This window comes from Lutjanus erythropterus, chromosome 12 (assembly GCF_056507025.1).
Source record: "Lutjanus erythropterus isolate fLutEry1 chromosome 12, fLutEry1.hap2, whole genome shotgun sequence".
Taxonomy (NCBI): Eukaryota; Metazoa; Chordata; class Actinopteri; order Lutjaniformes; family Lutjanidae; genus Lutjanus; species Lutjanus erythropterus.
The window spans coordinates 26,613,432-26,637,542 of NC_139328.1; the positions used below are offsets into that span (position 1 = coordinate 26,613,432).

A 24,111-nucleotide genomic window follows, 5' to 3' on the forward strand; every position below is an offset into this window, starting at 1 on the left:
AAGAAGCAAAGGGTCATTACATCATTAATGGACATTTTATGTTTCGCTTGGTGCAAATTCTGTTGAAGTGTATAAGAGATGCATGGAGAAGCACATTACAATCCACCGTGTCTCTGTTGTATGACCTTTGATGAAAAACTGCCACTATAAAAATGAAAGGGCGCACTTCAGAGAACAACATACTGACTGACTTTTCAGATTGTGCGCATTTCTTTATATGTTGGTCTCCAAATAGCATGACTGACATTGCATCTCCCATAAGCCTCAATAGAATTGACACCAAAGTCTGGAACATTTCTTTTCTACCAGTACGTCCCTAAAAATCTTCCTGCTGTGGTCTCGCATTCTGTTGTGCTGATCTTAGTTCAAATCAAAGTGATCTGTAGATTAAACTCAGACAAACCTCGCCCAGATGTGACTCTCCCATTGGTCCCTTGGTCTCTGGGTTGGCGATGATGATCCGAACTCCCGGAAGGATCTGTTTAGAAACCAGAGACAAAACATTAAAATCTTCATTTAAATCATTTAATGACTATGGGAACAAAGAGAAAAGAAAAAGAAAAGCTGACCTTCCCAGACTCCATAAGTGGCAAGCTGTGTGGTGACCCCCTCTCTACTAGTCTGACCCTGTTAGGAAAACCAAGAGAGCGGCATTAGTGAAAGATCTCACAAGATTGATCATTTTAACCCAAACCATGATCTTCATTAACCCTAATCAAGTATTTTCTGTCTCTAAACCTACCCAAATGTTAAGCACAGTGTTGCGACATAAACAATTAGTTTGTACAATGTGCACAATAAATAAACAATGCATACAAATCTTGCAATAGTTTTATAAGTCAAGGGATCCCTTCTAGACACAACCCTGTCTCTCTCTCTCTCTCTGGTGCAAATTCTTTTAGCTGTCAGGCATCAAATTAAAAAAAAAATGAACTGGTTCATTTAAATCTCTGTGACCTGAACTTTGAACTAGCTCTTTTTAAGTGTCTCCTGCAGCTTTAACGAACATACATGTCCTTAACCAACATTAACATAGAATCAAGGAAACAAGATTGCCAAATGTGACATATCTGTTAATTAACTAAATGTTTTTTTTCTCTCTACTCTTAGAATAAAATATTTGATATTTCATTGTTTGTCATTTTTGGAGGGTTTAATATTCTTTCTTGATGATTCATTATTGATTATCACCATGTGCACAACCGCACTTTGACAGGAAAGAATCTGGGACGTTTGGTGAATTTTTGAAATATATTTCTGTTCCTGTACATCCACACACAACATTTAAGATGAAACAATAAAGAATACTGTGCAAAAACAATAATTATACTTTTGTTCAGACCACTGTAGTTAAAAAAAAAAATTGATTCCTAAAGGAAAGTGACAGAAGTGGTTGGTCGGATCATAAACACTAAACATGGAGCGTCTCCGGGAGAAACAGGCCGGCTTAAATCAACAGTGATTACATGTCATCATGCTCGCTGACAGTTATATTTATACACAGCAGGACTGAACGGCCTCGCTGCTTCATGTTCTGTGACTTCTCTGGAAGAAAATGACAGCAGAGCGGTCGCAGGCTGAGGGCCGTAATGATCTGCTAGATCAGAGAACGGGGAGCTGAAGCTTCCCAGAAACTCACTGGGAAACTTTCGGGCTCCTGCCGTGTTCAAATTTACATTTTACAGTTTCAGCTGTGAGCTGGAGTCACACTGAGCTGAAGTGGTCTCAGTATTCTTCCTTTAATCCCAGTGGACCACCTTGTCAGGACATATTCAAACAGATTTAAGTCTTGCTTGTTGGTGGAGTTGGTGTCCATCTCTGTTGCCTGGAAACCGACAGCGTTTCAGCAACTTAAGACATGAAATTTGACACAAATGTTGAGCCCTCGCGGCAATTTTCAGACCTAGGGCTGGTTCATAAAGTCAGACTGCTCCTCTGAGCCAAAACTCTGGCAAAACAAATTCTGGAGACTCACGAGATGCTATTTATGGTGTCAGCCGGCATGAGATGTGACTCAGACTGGGTTTGATGGGTTTTAAGTGCATCTTTCTCAGACTGGAAGTGTTTCAGAGGAAGTGGAGAGGCTGTGAAGGTGACAGCCGGGGTGTCGAGCTGACATGCCTGAAATTATTGTCTTGAAGAAACTTTCAGCTTCTTCTCATTATATCCAAACTTCTGTACAATCAGCCAGGAGCGACAGTTCTTAGAACAAGCCGTGCATTAGAATAAAGATCTCTACTGAGCACTTTATTTATTCTGGAGCCACACAAACACCCTGCTGCCTCACATTCACAAGCTTCACCACATTCACATTGAAACTGCCCAGCAGAGGCTGCAGCAGGACTGAGATCCCACAGGACCAAACACAAGACGATGTGGGCACAGAATATATTTAATGTCCGAGTGTGAGAGGATGGAAAACAGATCCATCGCAGGATGAAATTCCATATGAGAAAATACAGGAGGATGTTATTATTGAGCTTACACAAGCACACAGATCCCAAACCATTTACATAAATCAAATGAAGTTGAGATAGTGGAATACTGGAATCTCTTTATATAAAATCAAAAGAAATTCATAGACCTTATTGGAAATGGTTCTGTGTAATTTCCTGGATGTTAACTTGTAATGAATCATAGAAAAGTTCCTGAAAAGACTATAGCGACTGTGTTCAATTGGTACACTTGCATTTATTTTTTCCTAAATAACTGAATTGCAAAAATGTCAACAGGCAAGCATATTATTCACCACATGTGGGGACAAAATGTCCAATAATAAATGAACTATAACTGATATATTTGGTTGGGTTTAAATTGAACTCATTTATCAAGGGATTTTCTCTGGAAATCAACAGCTGCTTTAAACTTATTAAACTCAAATAGCTGTTATTTCCAGGAAACTTTCAAGGGAATTATTAAGAAATGACAGACTACAGAGTAAAATTCAGCATCACTTGGCATGAATAATGATGAAAGGTATCTAATTGTGTGTTTTCAACAGCTAGGACATTATTAATGATTGCAAAGAGAGTAAGAATTAATAATATAATGACTTATTTATCTTGGTTTTGACTTATAGTTAGTTTCCCAGTTCTCAGCTGTAACTGTGAATAAGTTCATTTCGATGTTTGGTTTGTTTAACTCACCTGTCGTGCCGTAGTGCTCTCATGTCAACATACACAGTCGTGGGATCAGGTCCTGAGGTGCCCTAAGAAACACCAACAACAACAGTAAACACTGCAGGGATCACACAATCACCTATTATACAATTATTATCATTGTACAAGTCCATGACAGAAATTCTTCTACTGCTACTACAACTACTCCTACCAGGGCGCAGTGGATGCTACTGCTCGTGCATTAGTGCTCATGGAGACAAGCTTTTCCTTCACAGCAGAGAGAAAAGCTTTGGGTTTGAGATGATGGGATCCCACAAAACGTCAATAATATTTACAAAACGAGAGAACAATGTGGGAGTGACGGCATTGGGATGATTTTAAACTTAAATCAACAAAACAGAACATGTAAAATCATTTCCCAACATAAAAAAACTTTGTTAAATTAGATAGGATTTTATTGATAGACATGCATGAAAAACTTACAATAAAACTCTTAGAGGGGAGAAACGAGAGGAAAGTGATACCAGGCCAGGGGAAAAGAAAGATGGAAGAAAGGGGTGATGATGATGTAGTTGAGTGATTACATCCTGTTACATAAAAACCCATTAGTGGCAAAGCCAACAAATTGGCCCTGAAATAAATATATTCACATATAAAATCTTTGACAAATGATTTGACTCCTGCCTGGTCTGCAGATGTTGTAGAAACCAGCTGCTAAATGTGAGTGAGAATGAAATTTTTAAAGAAAAATTAGGAGAGAAAAAGATAGAGATAAAGACCCCCGTTCCGACCTCTCTCTTCCTCCACCATCCCCTCCATCCCATTTTCTCTCTCAGAGGTGATTCACAGAGCCCACCACCGGACACACAGCGGCATGCTGGGAGTCAAAGCCCACACCCAGAGCACAAACTGGCAGACAGCATCATCTCCACAAGATAGTTAAATACTTTGCTCTACCTCTAACTTTGAAACTCCACCTGAAGTCAAATATTTATTGTTTTACTTGCAAAATGACACATGGGTGGAACAAATGGAGCAATGGTGGTGAAGTGGTTTGAGAAGTTTTTGCAGACTTAATAAAATATTTAAAATATTTTGTTATGACCCCCGGTCATCATCAGTCTAACATAAGCTCTGGTCACACCAGAAAAATTTTTTACATCCTTGCGGGTGGTTGTGAAAGCAGTATTATTGTACTGACAATAAGTTAAAGACCACCTCAGATGAAAAGTTTTTAACCTTATTAACAATTTGTTTTTGATATGCTAAAATCTTACTCTTCTCCATTATGTTGTCAGACACTTAGGATAACAATCTGAGCCTCTCTGTGGCAAAAACAAGCGCTTTTATTGGACGTGCTTTGACAGTGCAGTTGCCCTGAAGGTTTACACTACAGCTCAGTCTTGCTTTTGTCAGATGCTGTGGACAAATACTGGACAAAAAAAAAAAATGTTGTTCCCTTTAGTCACTCAAACACAAAAACATGGGAAAATGGGAGTCCATTTTGAAAAAAATACTATTTAACTTCAGTGGGCAAATCCACACACTGCAGTGATTCCAGTAAAATTAATTGATTTTGGTCCATTCTCTCATAGTTTCATCATAAAACGTGGTGTGACCAGGTCCAAACTTGTCTCTATCCAAAGTGAATAAAGCTCCTGTCTGTGAAAGAACAAGCAGCAAACTTTTCACAGACGCATTAAAACCCTAAAGGGCTCATTGGAAACTCAAAATCTACATTTTCAGTGGAGTAATCCTGAAAAACTCTGATCTACAGCCAGCGAATGAGTGATGTGCTGACAAGCAGTGGGGTGGAGGTGGTGGTGGTTTGGGGGAGGGGGATTGATGGTGGTTCCCTACCTGGTCGGCAAGCTTTCCCAGCCTGTGAGGCTACAGCAGCAAAGAGGGGCGGAGGAGAGGAAGAGGAGGAGGAGGTAAGGAGGAGGAGAAGGGAGGGTGGAGACAAAACCAAGTATGAGATATGTGGGCGGGGTTATGATTTAAACAAGGAGGGAGGAAGGAAGGAAGAAAAATGTCAAAATGGAAAAACTGAAAGAAACAAAACAAGCAGTCGGGACTAAAAAATTTTTTTTTTCAGCCAAATGTTAGTTTGGTCATTTAAAGCTGCTAGAAAAAGTTTGGTTAATTTAGGTGCAGAGTTTTAATTCAATATACTGTGTAATATTAGTGTATATTGACTCTGTTAATTCAAGTTAGGAGCCATGCAGTTAGAAATCACTAATCTGTACAAAAGTCTGTCATAATATTTCCAAATCCTTTATATAGGATTGACTTCTTGTTTTATCTTACCATCAGTACCTATAAAAAGCAATGATTTAACTTAATAAAAATTTAGAAACAACTAACTGAATTATCTCGAGGATGTCACAAGGGGTCCTTGTATTTCTTTCCAATTTTTTCTTCGGGTTTTAACAACAGCAAATAGGAAGATTTTGGCATTTACATTCTGGGAAATAACCAAAGTTGATCCATTTAAGGATGCAAATCATAACTGAAATGTACAAGCAATGACCAGCTTGAAATGGAAGGATGAAGCTGAACCGAGAGACAACCAGAGGGGGAAAAAAAGAATGTCTAAAAAGTTGCTTTGTTTGGATGAAAGACAGTAGAGAAGAGAAGGACTGTGGCTTCAATTTTTATGTTTTTTCCCCTAACTACTGAGGCTGTTATCTCTACAGTTTCCCACAAACACATCATGTAACACCCTGCATCTGCAAGACGTGCATTTGGTCATTCTTGCATTGACATCCATTTATATTTTTACACTTTAAAGCCATAAATTAATAGGTTTGAAGTTCCCATTCAGCCAAAAATGCTGTAAACTTTCACTACAGTACAAAGCAATACACCCAAAATTGTACTTATGTGGTTCCCATGCTTCAGCAGTGATGGACTAACCTGCAGCACCCAAACAGTATCTGTGAACCTGAAAGGCAAAAGTAAGTCGACTGTCCCTGAAAGCACCAATTTATCAGCCAAAACTTTCCTTCAAGAAGTGTCCGTTCTCTGTATATTCAGTGACAGTGTTTCGCTCAAAGAACATTATCTGCTCACATCTGTTTTTTGTCACATGAAAAACAGCTCCTCGCCCACATAAACAACTCTATAAGAATGACCTGTTTATATAGAGATTCTGACATTTTGGGAATCATGTTTCTTTGCCTTCTTACACAAAGTCAGATGAGAAGATGGTTCTAAGTGTCATCTCTATGCATCCAATAGATCCAGGATGCAAATTTATGACCCACCCTACACTACCTCTGATTGGCTTTCCTGATATTCTTACCCTAACCAATCACCACTCCTCATGCCTTAACTTACTCAACCCAACCAATGAAGGCAACAACTGCTAGGCGGTCAGAGACAGAGTAGGGAAAATGTACAGCTTCCAATGCCTTTTTTCCATTGTCTTTTTATGTTTTAAATCTGGTTATGTGCATCCAGTAATCAGTTGGTGTTTAAGTCATAAGAGCTGTAAAATCAATGCCAAAATACTAAGAAGCAGACCAGAAGGTACTACTACATCGGTGTTACCAAGTGCCAAAAGCCAAATAATCACATGAGGAGTTCAGAATGATTGTATTCATGGTAAACTATCAGTAGCATTAAACTATGATATGTCTAACTCAGATGTCTAGGGCTTTTTAGAATGACTGATCTTACAAAGGGCTTAACTCAACACAGCCTTCCTTAACTGTAACACCTATGATGTAGTGTTTCCTGAAGGCGTTGTGTCTGATGAAAAAAAAGCTAGATTTCTTGGCTAGTTGAAGAAACATACAGGCTTAGTAGACCCAGACTTCAGTAGCTGCAACATTGGAAGCTAGCCAGCAACAAGTACTGTTCACTATTTTTGTACAATGTTGAACAAAAAGGTCCAAAGGAATTCAGATGTTTGTGGAAGTGTAACATGTTGGCAAAGGCTCGTAGTATGGGCACTATATGTCCATCTGACTTTGGATAAGAGAGAAACTACTTTTTGTACCTTGTGGACTACACAATGCACTGGACAACACAACAAAACTCCTAAAAACTGCATGCATAAGTATAAAAACTGCTTTTAACTGTGATATCTCACAAAATAAAACCTGGTAACAAGGGGCTCAGCTTCAGCTAACTTTTCCTACAAACAAATAAAATAAGCAGCTATGGTTGACATCAGCTGATGTATCCCCTGTCATAAAAAACAAAAGCAGCCAGTGTGATCCAGCTAAATGTCACATCAAGAAATGTCTTCAGTCCCTGCCGAGACGTGAAACGGAAGCAGAGACAAACAGGCACAAAGAGGTGAAAGTCGGACTGACCTGCAGGCAGATTGCCAGGTTGACCCTGCAGCCGAAGGACGTGCTGACGGCTCGAGGGTGGAGTCCCAGGTCCTTGAACAGTTTGGAGAAGGACTGCGTCAGGGCTGTCCTGGGACGCTCCTCAGCCACAACCACACAGGTCCTCACCCGGGACAAGTCCAGCCCTCGAGACTGAACGGGACAAAGACGCAGAATGAGAAGAAGTTGTCCCTTTCGTATTTACTTGTCACCTTATTTTTTTCGGATATTGTGTTTCTTTTTAGTTAAATATCAAGCGCACAGTACAAATTCTCCTTGAGACAGAGTGCCAGCTTTACCTTCAGAGAGTCGGTCTGCAAGCCGAGACCTTTGGTGCAGAGCTCCATGACACTGTAGGAGCAGAAAGTGTCGCGGACTTTGTACTGACTGACGGCTGACAGCCAGAGAGCTGGGTTGACCTCCAGCTCGGCCGGAGGGATCAGGATGGACTGGTGACCTGAGTACACACTGCAGAGAGACACAAGGCAAGAGAAAACCTGAGTGTGGAAAACACCATGTGGACAAAGTTTTAGAGACTTTCAGTGTAAATTACTTAATAAAACGTGTATCATATTACATTTTAAATATTTATTGTGATATTTCTGTTATTACCTTGTATTCTAGAAGCCACATACACACAAAGTGTAAACCTGTACAACCTTTTAGGAAATTACAAGAAATCTCAAAATCTCAAATCATGCTTTTTCATTTGAATATATATTTGCCTACTTTTGTGCATGGGCATTGTTTGCTTGCCTGACCTGCAAAGGCACCAGAGGACGAAGCCCAGGCCGCAGTATGGGTCCAGGCAGATGGCGACCTCTCTGGATGGGTAAAGCTCACACTGCAGCTTGATGGAGCGGCAGAAGGCACTGGTGGCTGTGTGAGACATCTAAACAAGAGACAGACAGGCAGACGCATGATGCTCAATTAAGGCAAAGTAACTAACAGAGGTGTGGACTCGAGTAAAATTGCTGTTGTAATGTTACGTTAATGAGCTCTGGTTGGATAAAATGATCATTTTGTTTGTGCATGGAAACTATGTGGTCGTCAACAAAAAACAAATAGCAGTATGCAAAACATGCTGGTCAAAATTACACACGGAGACACTACAGCTACAACTTTGTTTGACTGAGAGCTGCAGGAATGACATATCCATGTAATCCAACCTGGAAGTTTGCATCTCTTTGGTTCCCTCTTCAAAAAGTCAAATAGTTTCTTAGGTTTGTGGTGAACAAAAGTTTATGATACTTGCACGTTTTATTCAGCAAGATGTAAAAAGCAGAAGTAAAAAGCTATCATTAATCTATAAGTGAACTATAGCATGACTGCATGACTTCAAGTCACCTCCAGTAAAGGACTAGAGTTGGGCGGGATGTTTAATGTCACCAACAACTTCTCATTTAGTCTCATTTAGCCACTTGTTAGCAGGCGTCTTTTAAAGACAGGTAAAAGCTTCAAAATTCATGCACACGGTATTTACTGATGGATTTTATCTCATAGAATAACATTAGATCTCTTAAGTTTAGACCTTTTTTCAGACATCTAATCAAGTGGTGACAGTGGTTCCAAAACTGAGGGGTGGGTCACTGCAGAGGGGGTTGACCAGGGGAGAAATACAGAGCGAAAAAAAGCTTAAATGAATATGTATATGTACAGAAAATAAACAAGAGTTTGCGGATGCTTTCATACTTTCGTTTCACTAAAATTCAATTTGGATAATATTTTATCAGTTGCCTTCCACAACTATTGTTAACGGAGGGTGGGGCGTGAACTTTTTTCAAGTTCTGAAGGAGGACATGCCAGAAAAAGTTTGGGAACCACTAGTTCAAGACTTTCGACTTGACATTTGACTTGTAAAACAATGACTGTCTTGACTTGTTTTTAGTAATTGGAACAAGTGGGGATATTCTCAGTGGTCTGAGTACTTATAATAATATAATAATAATAATCTATTCATAGAGCACTTTTCAAAATTCACATTACGAAGTGATTCACAAAGGCAGCAAAATAAAACAGACAGGCTTGAAAGTCATATAACAGGTAAAACAGATAAAATAAAAATCGCACAGCGCAGACTAGGAAAGTAAAAACATTTTAAGAAATAAAAACAGCCCAAAACAGTTCAAACATCAGGAAATGCTCTCCAATAAAAGTATGTTTTAAGAACAGATTTAAAAGAGGTCACTGATTTGTGTGATCTTTCTATTTGAAACAGAAATGGGAAACACAAAAGTTGTTTTTTCACACTCACACACACAAAGAAAATCTACTCAGGACCTCCTGCCCTGGTGGAGCTAAAAATGATTGATCACCTAGAAATATGTCCGCAGTGCACTGATTAACATAACAAAACTTCAGATATGAGGACTCCCTGCGTGCAGCAGTGACCAGATGAACTGACCGCCTTGTTGTTCTCATTGTGTTCTGGCACCAGTGCTGCCCGTTGCAGCATTGACTGATTTGCTCATTAAGAACGGTGATTAAACATAATGGACAGGCAATTTAGCAGCATGTGAGAAAACATGCTGCTATTGTTTCCTCCTGGCCTGCTTTTCCTCTTTGCTGATTAGTGTTTGTTTCTGAAAGTGTTCATTAATGAGGCTTTTGTGGGGTTTTTTATCGGGATTATGATACAAAGTGACGTAAAAACAGTCACTGATGGTGAGAACATGGTCAGAAGAAATATTTTATAATAAACGGTGTGATGCGAGGACCACAAATAGAGAATAATTTTACAGCTCTGCGATTAACTTAGATATATTAAGTTGTTCAAAAGGGTAAGAAGTGAGGTTGCTACTGCTGTAGATTCAATTGTAGCAGTGGGAGGATAACGGTGCACTGATTTACTGATTATTTCACCACATATCTGAACATCACAGTTGGTGAAGAACAAGTTGTTTTGAAGTGGTTCATTCCTGAGGCTGCATTCCAGAAAGTAGCCCTGGAGGTTTCTGCTATGGTTTCAAAAGTGCTCCATCCATCCATCCATCAGTTATGTGTGTTTCAGAGGTTTGCGAGGGGCTGGAGACGATCTCAGCCAATGCTGGGCGAGAGGTGAGGTGCACCCCGGACACCCCTGGGTGAAAACTGGAGCACCAGAAGGAAACCCACAAAGCACAGGGTGAACAGCTCCACACAGACACACTCCACCCAGAGCTAGGAAGGCAGATTTATTGAACAGAAAGCGTCTGAAACTTTTAGCCTCCAGCCTGGTACCAATGTTATTTTGACTACACTATTAGCTTTTTGTACTGAGCTGCTACTAAAACTTTGATTTAAAAAAAACTCAAGATAAATATTTTATTCCACATATACAGACATCAGCACGTACCATATGTACACTTCCAGCGGAAGTTTGAAAAGTAGTGGTATAATACTGTATAAGTGCAATATAGTGTATATAAGTTTTCTTATATAGATGCAAAATTTTCTCGAAGCTGCATAGCATAGTACAATGGTAACAGAGCACTGTGGGTTCACAAGTCCAAACTTCTCATTTTAAACATAGATATGTACATCTTTGAGCTAAATGAACATCTGAAACCATAAAATTACTTTGGTATTAATTAAGCAGGTGACAAGGACATGCAAACAGATAAATCCACCAAAACGAAAACTATGGTTAGCAACAATAGAACAAATTTTAGATGTAGAAAAAATGACTAATTGCCAAGATTATATTAATGGAATCCAAGATTTGCAGTAGATGGGCACATCCATTCATATTTCAACATCTGAAATGTGCAGCCTCATCTCTAGTGAAAAAGATTTAATCTACAATTATCTTCAGTCTTCTCTAATGTACACTGTTATCTGAGGTCGCTGAAGGTGAGACTAAAAACTGATAAAATATATTAACACATCACAGAGAAAGTGCTCCGACAAGGGGTTAGAGTCAGGACTCCGATATGGTTTAATCTGCAAAATCTGGTTCCAACTAATAGAACAAACTGAGTGGTCTCATTTTAATCAAATGTGGGTAATAGAGCCATTGCCTGAAGTCCATTGTCTGTCTGGGTTTTATTATTTTGTCAAATGAGGGTTTACAATTCCAGTTATTGTGTGAAATGTCAGAATTTTCTCAAGCTATAATTTTAAGAGAATAATAGCCCTTCAGAGTGTTGTTCCATTTCTAACAGATCATTTCCATCACACGTTTAAAACATGGCTACAAAATAATGTTTTGTGTTTCTTTTGCTCTCTGTGAGCATCTGTAAGCAGTGAGCTGACAAACAAAAGGTTTCAATGTGGATGGAATTACAGGCCAAACAAGAGAAGGCCTTGTTTAATAGAAGTTGGCTTCAAACCTACACACACACACACACACACACACACACACACACACACACACACACACACACACACACACACACTTGCAACAGATGAATAGTGGCAGAGAAACAATGAGTTGAGTACAGGATGCAGGGTTGTTTTGCTGAAGCAGGGATCAATAGACGCTTTAATTTTTTAAAATGCCACCAGCATCTATCTACACACCTTCAACAGCCTCCATTCCACAGTAGATTTTATATTGTTAAATATAACAATAGTGTTTTACTGAATAAACACAGAAACATGTTAGCTGCTCCTGGGCCATAATTACAGAATTATGGCTTTGAAATCTTGACCTTTAATCAGTGTTAATCAAGATAATTCCTCAAATGTCAAAACATGAATGGGCTGATGTCAAACTCAGACTAGATATGACATTTCTCTTACAATGTAGAGCTCCTAACTATCCAATCAGTTTAATTTTTACACAAGACTAAACATCTATAGCCATGAGCCATGGAGCAGATGTAACTGTCTCTTCTACAGAAGAATATTAGGTCCTGGCAGAAAGAAAGATACTTTTTTTTTTTTTTTGCATTTTGAGAATAAAGTTGAAATGTCAAGAGTAAAGGCACACTTTTAGCATTTGTACCAGCCATAACAAAATATTGATTAGACAGTTCTTTAAAACTTTGTATTTTGAGAATGAAGTCAGTGTGTTCAGAATAAAGTCAAGTATGTAATTTCTGCTGCTACAAGTCTCCTTCACATCAAAATAATAACAAAAGATGTAATTTGATGGCATTGTGAAGTACCATGGGAGTTGTTATTTTGAACCACCACTGCCTGTGAAAATCTATCTGACATGACTGTCAGAAATAATGTTCACAGACAAGGTAATGTATTAGTCAAGTTTGCTGATTTCCTTTGTCATGAGGAGGAAGCGCGCCTTTATCTTGACTAAATTATGAATTTCTCTGGTTTGACCATTGTTGGAAACATTTGGGATAAATTAAGTACACAACTAAACAAAATTCATAATAAAGGTCTCATCTTTTTAATATGGAAAAGTTACATATCATGCCTTTAAATTAAATGTTAATATTAGAATGCATGCTAATATTAAAAGTTATCAATGACAAATGATAAAATATAGCATGTAACATTAAGAATGCTAATGTTACATATTCAAAGTCCACATGTTTATCATGTTATCAATTCTTACTGGACAACATATAGACATTATATGTTAATGTATGCATATTAGCAGGCTATGTTAGCACTGTACCATGTTCATTTAATATCTGAACATAATTACCAGCTTCTGACATGTAACAGTGTCAAAATCTAATTCACATCACAACTGAGAAACTCTGCTTTTTCTGAAATCTTAGCGATATCTGACTTGGCACCGATGTGAAAACCAAATAAACATGATGCCTTATGCCTGCCAAAAATCCATCGCTCAAGGTAAAAAAATAAAAATATGAATCATTAAAGCTGTGTAAAAACTGGACAGATAGTATCTTTGTGAAGGCTACTGACTCAGCTCGGTGTGTGTGTGTGTGTGTTTACCTTGACTCCAGCGAGCATGCCAGTGGTGGAGACACTGAAGTCCAGGTAGGCCAGGGTGTCAGGGTTGGACGGTTTATACAGCAGAGGAGGTTTCTTCTTTGGCAAATCGTCTGAAAAGAAAATCATCACATGTACATAACACAGACACTTAAATCCACTACTACTTTTTGAAATTAATGTAGTGAAATTCTTATGCGTTGTTGTCATTGTTAGAGCATTCCTGCACTGTACTTCCCACAGATCACCTGTCTGTTAAACAACATGAGTTTCATCAGTTGAAGTGGTGCTCTCTGTCACACGTCATGTCTTTGACACTGGGATTTAAACTGTTAAAGGGATAATTCAGATTTTTTGAAGTATGGTTGTATGAGGTAAGGAATGCACTGCTGTAGACAGTCTCATCAGCAACTCTTGTGTTCTGCAAAGTAAAATTCCTGACTTTGTCAAAGGAGTCTGGATGGTTAGAAGAGAGTAACATTTGGCTTATATAATGATGGTTTCCCATTGGAAAAATCTGTCTGATGACAGGGTAAAGAGGTGAAAACATTCAAAATATAGCATACACTTTGGTGTTTTCAAAGGCTAACTCAGACTTATGGAAACCACACAGTTAGACAAACAGATCAAGGCAGTGGTAAGCCAGCAACCTCCATGTTCTGCAAGGTAAAATTACTAATTTTACCAGTGGAGTCTGGTTGGTTTGGAGAGAGTGAAATTTGGCTTGTAGAATGGCAATTTCTTGTTGGAAAAACACGTTCTGACCACAACATAAATACTCTAAACATAGCGTACACTTAAACTGATACTGACTTTTAACATGGCTAAAATACACTTTGCTTCTGCAAAGTTGGGAAGTGTGACCTCCATCTACTGTAGGTAATACACTGACTATAGAGAAGTACCTCTTACAAACCCATTCCAAATAATCTGAGCTATGCCTTTAATTTCAATAAAACTTTGCAGAAACAGCATTAAGATATTTTACAGTGTTTATAGTTAGTAAGAGACTGAAAGAGGCTTTTTATAACACACCTGTTCATCAGAGACAACAATGACAAAGTATTGAGTGTCTGTGTGTGTACCTGTGTCCATGACGGGGGGCCAGGTCCGGACGTCAACGGCAGCCGAGGCTTCCTTCGACCTCAGCAGTTTACAAATGAGCTGCGTGGTCATCACACACACTGAGCGGCTCACCTGCACGACACAGTACAGACAACTTTAACCTGAGAAAATGCATCGGCAGTCACCAATGAATGAAAGCACCACGTCACATTATACCGTGTGTTTTCCAACAGTGTGGAAGAGTTGGCTTCACTTTAAATATCTGAAACAAAACTGTTAAATTCAACTGCTCGTGAGATTTATAGCAACATGAGTGCAGCTCTGACCTCTTACAGTGCCTCCTGCCAGCGCTCTTAAAAGATGAACGAGGCTCATCGTTACTCACAACTCACATCCATTCATTCACTTATTTTTCCAGACTGCTGGCTAGTTTCCCAGCTTCTGTAAGCTGTCAACTCCTTTGCCCCTTCACTTCATTTTTTGGGGGTTTTCACTCCATCTTTTTATGTGTATTTATGAGTTGAACATGGGTGACTATTTGTTTCTACAAAGGCCAGATCCTCTTGGGCTTTAAGGTACCCAATGGTGAAAATTAGGTTATAGATTCCTAAATATCCAAATAGGACTTGAATGTGTTTTTAGTGTACAGACAGAGAAAAACAGAATAATGATGATAATTCAGTTTTTTTTTTCAGACTGCATTTTTAATAAGTGCCACCTAATATCCTTTAATGAATGACTGACTAAACTGATGACGTGTGGAGAACAACTGTGCTAAATAATCATCTTTTTCCATTCATTCTTTTCAGGTTTTTACTGCTCACATTCAGGATCATATTAAAGGTTATGCACGGAACTTGGAAAATCATCCTGGGCAGTTGTTGCATGTTCATGTGGAGTGCATTTACAAAAAGCACAGCAAAGAGTCTTTGTGCTGCCTAAACTAAGGAAGTCTGATGTCATCCCAAATTGGTAAAAGTATACTCACCTTTAACATTGTGTCAATATCAAGTGTCAAAAACAAGACAAAGTGGTCAAACTGGACAGTACAACTACAGGCTGCAACAAACCCAACTGTCCTGTCACCATGGCAGAGCAATCCAACACCCACACAGCAAAATCTTAGATGGCCATGGCCATCCTCTGAATCACTACTTTCAGCTGCTGCCGTCAGGGAAAAGAGTCCCTTGTGCAAAGAAATATCTCTATAGAAAATCATTTATTCCTGTTGCCATGAATTACCTTAATCAGTAAGGACAGTCACTTTTTAAAGTCAGCCTACTATATTAGCACACAGCACTACATCTATTTATTCTTTCTACTAAACCAAACTCAGTCCTCACCATCGAGCACCTGGTGCTCTTTTTAATCCAGCTACTATTGTATCTCTGTGTAAATGTATGTTTGATGTGTTTTGTTTGGATGTGCATCTTGTTGTTTTTGTATGTTTTTAATGCACCTTTTTTCCTGCACATGTAAGCAAAGACAAATTTCTGCCATCTGCACACAAATGGTATTCTAACAGTATAAAAAGGTTCATTTTGAAGGTTCACAAAGAGTGTTAGCTGGCTAGCTGCTCAATCCTGAGTGACTTCCTGTGCAACACGTTGCACGTAATAATGTACAACAAATACACAACTTATAGTTTCACTATGAATGCATCTTGACTGTGAATGAATCAATTTCTCAGTTTCACTGAGTACCAATTTTAGACTTTCAATAATTGATGAGCAACGTTTCACACTAAGGCCAATCAGGGTAGGCAGAGTAGAGTGGGTCACGCCTCCACCATCCTGGGGAAAAAGCATTGGCTATACTGCAATGCCGGCTGCCAAAACAATCCTGATGACTTAGCCAACGTTATTCATTCAGGACAGAATTTTGCTACATTAGATAGCTAGCAATTGGTCCATGTTAGCAAGCAAGATAATATTAGCTAACATTAACCAGCTAAAACCATAAGATCACAATATATTTCACATGTTTTGCACATTATAAGCTAATACTATCTAGTTCTGCACAGCAGAAGAGAGACAAGGCATTCTGGAGTGCACATACACAGCACAGTTTGGTCAGTCCACATGCTGTTACAGGCAACTGGGAAAGTCAGGGAAAGTCTCATTTTTTCAGCTGAGTTATAAATTGTTCACACATTGTAAAAAAAGTGATTAATACATGTGTATTCCTTCAGAATCTCACATAGTGCACCTTTACAACAGAATGATTGGAAATTTATTTTTGGTTTCTCTCAGTGTGAGATGGTGACTTAGTAATTTTTGTAACTGGTACAACGTGAAACAAAACACTCTTTGGACATCATAAATAATACAGCATATTAATATATATATTAATATTATTTTTACCTCCACGATCATCTTGACGGTGGGCAGCGTGGTGCCGATGTTCTGCGGGTGTGGCGGTCGCACAGTGATTGGCACGCACCCGGCGTAAAGGCAGCCATAAAACGCCACAATGAGGTCGATACCTAGAGGAAGGAGAGAAGGAAGGAAAGGGGAAGAGGAGGGAAATAAGAGAATAAAGACAAAGATCAAAGGTTAAGAAAAGAGGGCAGGAGGGAGGACAGATGAAAATGCAGGAGCACAAAAAGGGACGTGAAAAGGTTGGAGAAGTGAGGAAAAGGTTGATAAGAAAAACAGAAATGCACAAGAAAGGGAAGAGAGAGTAGATAAGGGTAGGAGGGATGTAAGGGGTGGAAAGAGGAGGAGAGAAGGAGGGGAGAAAGAAAGAGAAAGGAGGACAAGGGAGGAAGTGGAAGAATGGAGAAAGGGAAGAAGTCATGAAAAGACAAGAAGAGGAGTATTTGGAGAAAACAGAATTGGTCACACACACTGACAGAGGCGAGGAGGTTAAGTATTGAGCGGCAGGCCCTGGAGGCGATTAATTGAACGCTGCTCTGAGACAATCTCCTCGTGTTGGGGGAATTCGTCCTGCATGGCTGCGTCCGTCCTGCCGTGATGGACATCAGGCTCCGTGTCTCGAAGGGAAATTACAATTCTTTCCCTTAATTTTCCCTGCGTCGTCTCTTCAATCTGACTGCCCGACTGAGCTGCTCTGAATGTCTTTGTCATGTCCTTCCTCATTTAGAAACATCCACCGATTGTCCTTGTTTACAGGTTAAAGGATCATTGCAAAGTTCTTCCACATTTTAGTCAATTTACTGCAAATCATTTATACTTGATAATATCCATCAAATTCCAGTTTTAGTATTGTCAGAGTCCTATCATTGTTGCATAGTAATGCAGTAATGCAGACACTTACAGCTTTCCCTATTTATAGTATATGAAGTATTATTTATGTCATGTAATCCCATGTAGGACACAACATTTACAGCAACAGTGACACAAGAACATTTTTAAACATCATTAATTCATTTAATTATTTAACACAGCCTCAGAGATCAATGGAGGACAGTTTGATGACAGGGAATACAGTACCAAGGTGATTTACCATGGCACCACCCAGGACTCTGACTCTGGGGACGATGAAGACATGGTAGGTGAGGGGACAGGTGAGAAGGTGAGAAGGTGTTTTTGAAGTTGCTGTTCATCCTCACGCCATGTCTTTTAATTCGACTACTGACGCTGTTATTATGATTTTCCTTTATGGATCTCTGAAAGCAGAACGTCAATCTCCAAACTCAGAAAGTTCTTTTTACTCTTTGATGCCATTTTCATGAATGAACACTTGACATATGGAGCAGGAAACAGCCTTATATAGTATAGTGTTAATTATGCTAATTTATAAGTCTCGTGCACAGGCACTCACATACGCACAGGTCATTTACACAGACATTTTAAGTTAAGAGCATTTGCTAAATCTGATGTGACGTTCGTACAAAAGTAAGAGAAATTTAAGACAAGAATACGAAAATGTTCTTGCATGAGGCCCAGTGATAATAACATGGAAAACATCAGGACAGTGAGTTGCAGATTAATACTGATTCTCTGAACTGAATGTTTACCTGGAGGGTAGACCAGTGCGACGTGGTCTCCGTCCTGTAGGTGGCCCCGTTCAGCCAGCATGCCGGCAATCTTCTCCGCCCTCTTATGCAGCTGAACACAAGTCAGAGAGCTGGCTATTGTACCCTGGAGGAGGTCACAAGCACACACACACACACACACACACACACACACACACACACACACACACACACAGAAAGATGATTGACACATTCAATCAGTGGTGTGTATCAGCAGATGTCATGTCATATTTTCCGTTGCAGCATCTCGGTGCTGAACAGCTGTAAATACACCAGTGGATCATATTGCCATTATGCAAACTAACACAACCGTCATACAGAGCCGATTCACACACAATCTCACATACACACCACTTATAAAGCATAAACAGAAACAGATTCAGCTTTACTGGCCCAGTAGGTGTACACATACAAGGAATTTGACTGGACAACAAAGCTGAAAAAATAATATATCATTATTTGTCTGTCATTCTGTCAGTCTGATCTGACATTTCCTCTGTTTGCCTCGTTAGTAACTAATATTATTGTGAGATAAATGTGAAAACTGTGAAGGTAGAAACTGAAGGTTTGATTGTGCATGTTTAAGGATACACCTGCATCAAAACTGTCCCCTGGCTGGACCTTAGCAGCCTCTAATTCAACCCATATTTGTGTGTTTGTGTGTGTGCGTGTGTGTGTGTGTGTGTGTTGTGAAGTCTTACCCTGGAGTTGAGCAGTGTGTAGAGGACGTGGTCCGGAGTGGTCTGGGCTCTCCACTGTAATACCTCTGACAGGAAGAGGAACTGAAAACACAAACAAACACAGGTACAGTGAGACTGAGTGACCACACACAAACACACATATTCACAAATGAATACACACACACATCCATCCTGAACACATGAATAAGGCAACAGAGCGGCTAACAGGAAAAGTACCAGAACTATTCATCACATACCAACACACTGAGCATCCTGTTCTTATCACTTACTGCAAATAGATAGTATTATTATTTATCTAAAATTGTCATTTGCAGACCCGTTTCAAAGATTTTAATCACAAATTCTGACTTAAAAGTCATGGAACTTATTTAACACTCCTTTGAAAAAAAAACAGTAATTTTACCTCGCAGAACACAGGAGCTGCTGGTTTCTCACTGTCCTGATCAGTCAGTTAGTGTGTGTCACTGAGTGACTCCACTGTTTTAAAGGGTTCACTTGGACTCACAGAAGTCACAACATTAACAAAATAAACCGATGAAGGCAGCAGTAGACCAACGACTACTATGATAACTTTTTTTGTCAAAGAAGTCTGGTTGTTATGGAGGGAGCAATATAACAAGAGATATAATTTAAGTTATCTGCCGGAAAAGGCCATCTGAAAATATTCTAATACTGACACTGATTTTAGGAGTCTAAAATATGTTTTGCTGCTGATTCTCTCCACAGCAGTACGTTGTTTAGCTTCCCACACCAGTGTTCCTGCTGCTTCTCTAAACTGGGGACGTGTCGACCTTCATCGACTGAAGGCGACACACTGACTATGTATGAGTACCTCATACAAACAGATTTCAAAATCTGAACTATCCCTTTAACATACTTCTATGCATGCACTGTATGTGGGTTAAGATAATTAATGGCTGTCTCTTTTAGATAAACAAATAAACCTGAATAATTTAGGATTTACGTCAGTTAAACCCTCAGCCTTAAGGACTAATGCAGACTGAGCCTTTAAACTCCATCAAACAGAGAGAACATATCAGGATAATGAACTGCTGTAGACTGAACATAACGTCTTAGTTTAGTTTAGTTTAGTCTTTTCCCTTGAAGTCAGGGAACTTAACTTGGTGATGTGCATCAGATGTAATGTATAATTTATAACCTTATTCATGCAACTTGCCCAACACTGATTAACAATTTGAAATATTTTTTGCAAACTTGTAAGACAGTATTAAAATGATCTCATCACCATACTGACGGTAAATAGTAATAAAGCGGACTGATTAAGTGTAATTATGGCAGCTCTGTGACTTGCAGTGTGCTGGGTGCACTTAATTTTGAAAAGAACGAGAAAAAAGGACAAAGTTAATATGGGTGGAAGCAGGAGAGCAAGGTAAGGTAACAGGGCTTCCTGCTTTACAACAGCTGTGACATGAAGATAGAGATGAAAATTAGAGATGGGAAGAGAGAACAAATCAAATGAGAGTGAGTTTGTTTCTGGCTTCATGAATTTTTCAAGATTTGCTGCAGAGCGGTGAATCCGAGGGAGTGTAAATCATGTTACGTATTGTTCTGCCAGTGTGTGTGTGTGAGTGTGTGTGTGTGTGCGCTGCCAGCCTGTCGCCATCGGTGATGAGGATTCAGCTGTCAGAGTCTTAACCCACCAACCGCAAAGTAAACGGACTTCTGCTCTGCGCCACATTACGTTCGTCATGTCTGGCAGGACTCTGGGCGCGCTTGATTTGTACTGCAAATTTCACCGACTGAGACCAGCTGTTCAAACGTGAATTATTCTGCTGGAGGAGCTCATTGTGAACCTTTGTTCCTCCAGCTGAGGGTGGAAATATGCAAGTGTGCTTCTTTTCCTGTTTCACATTCATGCAGTTACAGAGCAAACAGTGGGTGAAACTAATGTGACTCAGATGCTGCCACCAAGCCAACATGTTCTACTGCACTGCAGTTTCAATAGTGTTGTGTGTGATTTATGATTTACGGGTCTGTTCACGATGTTTAACAACTTTATTGGTTCTTAATATCAAAAAGCTCATGTCTACCTGCTCTCAAGTAAAAATATCAGAATTAGGAGAACTGCAAAAAAATAATTTAAGGCTAAATGTTCTGTCCTTGTTTATAACTTCAAAGAAAAATACTTATTATTTAGACAAGTTATGGTAATAATGTCAGGAAACTGAATTTATGAATGCAGTTAATGCAAGTGAGCCACATTTGTTTTAGGGAGTAATACAGAGGCGATAAACTTATTAATTTTCTTGTGTGGTGAAAAGAAAATGTATTCATTTCTTTTAAATGATGGTGTAATATAAAGGATCAAAAGTAAAGTCAGATGTTCATATTTTGTCTAATACTGTGAGGTTATGTGATCACTGCACTGTGTTTTTCAGCTGTCACAAAGACTAATGCTTCACTTATCATGACTGTTAATTTAAGTGATTCTGTTGTACAGGAACCCTTTAAGTGGTGTATGTAGGATAACCTCTGCTGGTGAAAATATCACTCAGCTCCTCATCAGCCAAAGTTTCCTGTTTCACTGTTTAAACTCGCATAGTCGAGTCACAGAGTCTGGCTGACGAAACGCCCTCTCATCCACTCGCCGCCAACTTCATGCATCACAAATCTCGAGGGTTAAAAGATTCAAAGAAGGTTTTTCTCCCCCGATGGAAACATCACTCAGCTGCTTGTCAGCTCGACTCTGAGCTTTCATAAAACTTTCATAACAGCAAATTAAAGTCTGCTTCCTCTCCAGTTCCTTCAGTTTCCTGCCTCAGACATTAACATCTACCATTTGGTGGAGGTGTTCATCCAAAATGTTCTCAAGAAAAGTGATACACAATGCACAATATTGTCATTAATGATTAATCTGATCATTTTCTCGATTAATCAATTAGTTATTTGGTCCACTTAATGTCAGAAAAATGGTAAAAATGTTGATCCTTGTTTCCCCAAAGCCTAAGGTGACGCCCTCAATTGTCAACTCAAATATATTCCATTTACTGTAAGAGAGGAGTAAAGAAACCAGAAAATATTCACATTTGAGAAGCTGAAATCAGAGAATTTGGACATTTTTTCCTAAAAAAATGGGTAAAATTATTAATTGATTAATTTAATCATCGATTAATAATGGATTAAGCATTCCGATCTGTACATAATCATTCAAAACCTCTCACTCAACCAGAACTTTCTTAAAAACATATATAAAGGGTCATTTTCATGTAAATTTCCCTTAGATACCAAGTCATTATTTTAAGATACTTATTCATAACTTTAAGGAAGTATCTCAAAATAATGAGTCTTTATTATATTATTATGATTATTATTATTAAATTATTTTGAGAAACTTTCTCATTATCTTTTTTGGATACTAACTCATAAATTTGTGATACAAATTCACACTAAGTTTCTTGTTATATTGACTTTCAAAATCTTTTTTTCTGATCCATCAAATACAGTAAAACCACATAGTTTTACCAGACGTATCTCACTGACGAGGTTTTGGTTTGTTTTTTGTTTTTTTTAAACTGCATGAACGCAAAATGTATCAAACCACAATCTCAAACCAATCTTTCAGTGTGTGATAAAGTAAAGTTTTCAGACATGATGAAGTTTTTGTGGGTTAGTGAGATACCTTTTGATGTTTCAGGCTCACAGTTTTTAACCATCAATAACATCTGGTTTTGTTTAGTAAAATGGTGTCATGTGTAATAGTGGTTACTGGTGTTGTATTGTGTGTAAAAGATGCTGTGACCCTCGGTTAAACTTCCACAGCTTGACTGATAAAACAAACTGGAACCTGCCTGCAGATAAAACCCATGTTATCTCTATGAGAGAGGACTGGCATGATAAACACCAACACAAAGAGCCTCTGTCTGCTGTTGGTCTTTGTAAATTCCAGACGACAGATATAAATCTGTTCTCCTACAGTTGGGTTTTATCAGTTTGTGAGCGTTGGTGTTGAATTCTCATGTTAATATACACCAAAGCCTGCTGCTCAGTTGTATCTGATGTCATTATCAGACATGGGGATGATTTCACTGAAACCAGACACATTGACCACCTAGCAGGTATCGCCTTCAATTTATTTAAAAACTGATAAATCAGACACTGTCAGAGCAGCAATCTTGCCAAATTCAGGACCTGTTATGCAGTATTTTCACACTAAATGGTATTTCTAGTTTTACTAACTGTAGTAGAAGAGAAAACTATGGAAGAAGTACTTAGATTGACTTCTTCCACTACTGCTTTCTCTTCTACTACAGGTAGTACTAGTAGGTGGTACCACAACTGCATTGAATTAAAGTAAGTAACCTTTGACTATTAAAAAAAATAGTCCACCCTCATTAAGGGCGGGATCCACTGTGGTTGCATGTTAATTTGTATCACCTTGGATTTGTGCGATCCTCCAACCACTGTGGGATTGTGGTTTGCGAGGTTCACATGTGCTGCAGATAGTGCTGAGAGCTGGCCTTCATTCCCCATGATGCATTACTCACTAGTTTGATCATTTATGTGCAAAGTTTTGTAAAGCAAGTGTTTGTAATGTGTTTGTTCAGAACATGGTGATTTACGTTGCTAACTGTAATTTCTGCGCCGGTTTATAGTTGTAACCACGAGTGAGGTGGCCGTTACATTTCTTCATCCAAGCTGTTTTTTTGCATTTGTAATTTGTGGAGTGTGTCCCCTGAGTCAATGTAATATTAGGTGGTGATTCTTTCTGGCACTTATTTCACATTGTTACCCATTATACTTGTTATTCACAGCATTTTAAATTGAAGACATCAGTGTCTCAACCATTCCCATGTTGTTCATATGATAAAATCTATACTGTCTCCCTATTGGCTATCCTGCATGGCTGTTAGATTGAAAAGGTGTGGGACTCTGATGTGAAGAGAGAGGTTTATTTGAGTAATTCAACCAGAGAACTGGGAAGTTTCCCCTTTCTCCATGTAAAGTTTTGTTTTGAGTTATTGTCCACATGTTTAATATCTACAGAATGAACTGTCAGTGAAGCACCAGACATGACC

The 24,111-nt window shown here is 38.9% G+C and overlaps 1 protein-coding gene across 6 annotated transcripts in view; it reads right to left on the reverse strand.

Moving 5' to 3' along the window:
• Positions 1-24,111, reverse strand: part of LOC146318082 (disco-interacting protein 2 homolog C) — a 257,932-nt gene that overhangs the window by 4,984 nt on the left and 228,837 nt on the right. For 4 of the 6 annotated variants that reach the window (XM_084731550.1, XM_084731548.1, XM_084731549.1 and 1 more), the window contains exons 23-34: positions 19,076-19,156; positions 18,357-18,480; positions 16,738-16,859; positions 14,395-14,506; positions 13,313-13,422; positions 8,224-8,354; positions 7,762-7,930; positions 7,445-7,615; positions 4,980-5,009; positions 3,147-3,208; positions 570-627; positions 404-478 (exon numbers count right to left, since the gene is read on the reverse strand). In XM_084731550.1, the coding sequence (XP_084587676.1) occupies positions 404-478; positions 570-627; positions 3,147-3,208; positions 4,980-5,009; positions 7,445-7,615; positions 7,762-7,930; positions 8,224-8,354; positions 13,313-13,422; positions 14,395-14,506; positions 16,738-16,859; positions 18,357-18,480; positions 19,076-19,156 (1,245 nt within the window). The remainder of the gene's footprint in view (positions 1-403; positions 479-569; positions 628-3,146; positions 3,209-4,979; positions 5,010-7,444; positions 7,616-7,761; positions 7,931-8,223; positions 8,355-13,312; positions 13,423-14,394; positions 14,507-16,737; positions 16,860-18,356; positions 18,481-19,075; positions 19,157-24,111) is intronic. The other 2 variants (XM_084731552.1, XM_084731551.1) reach the window with 1 other exon arrangement.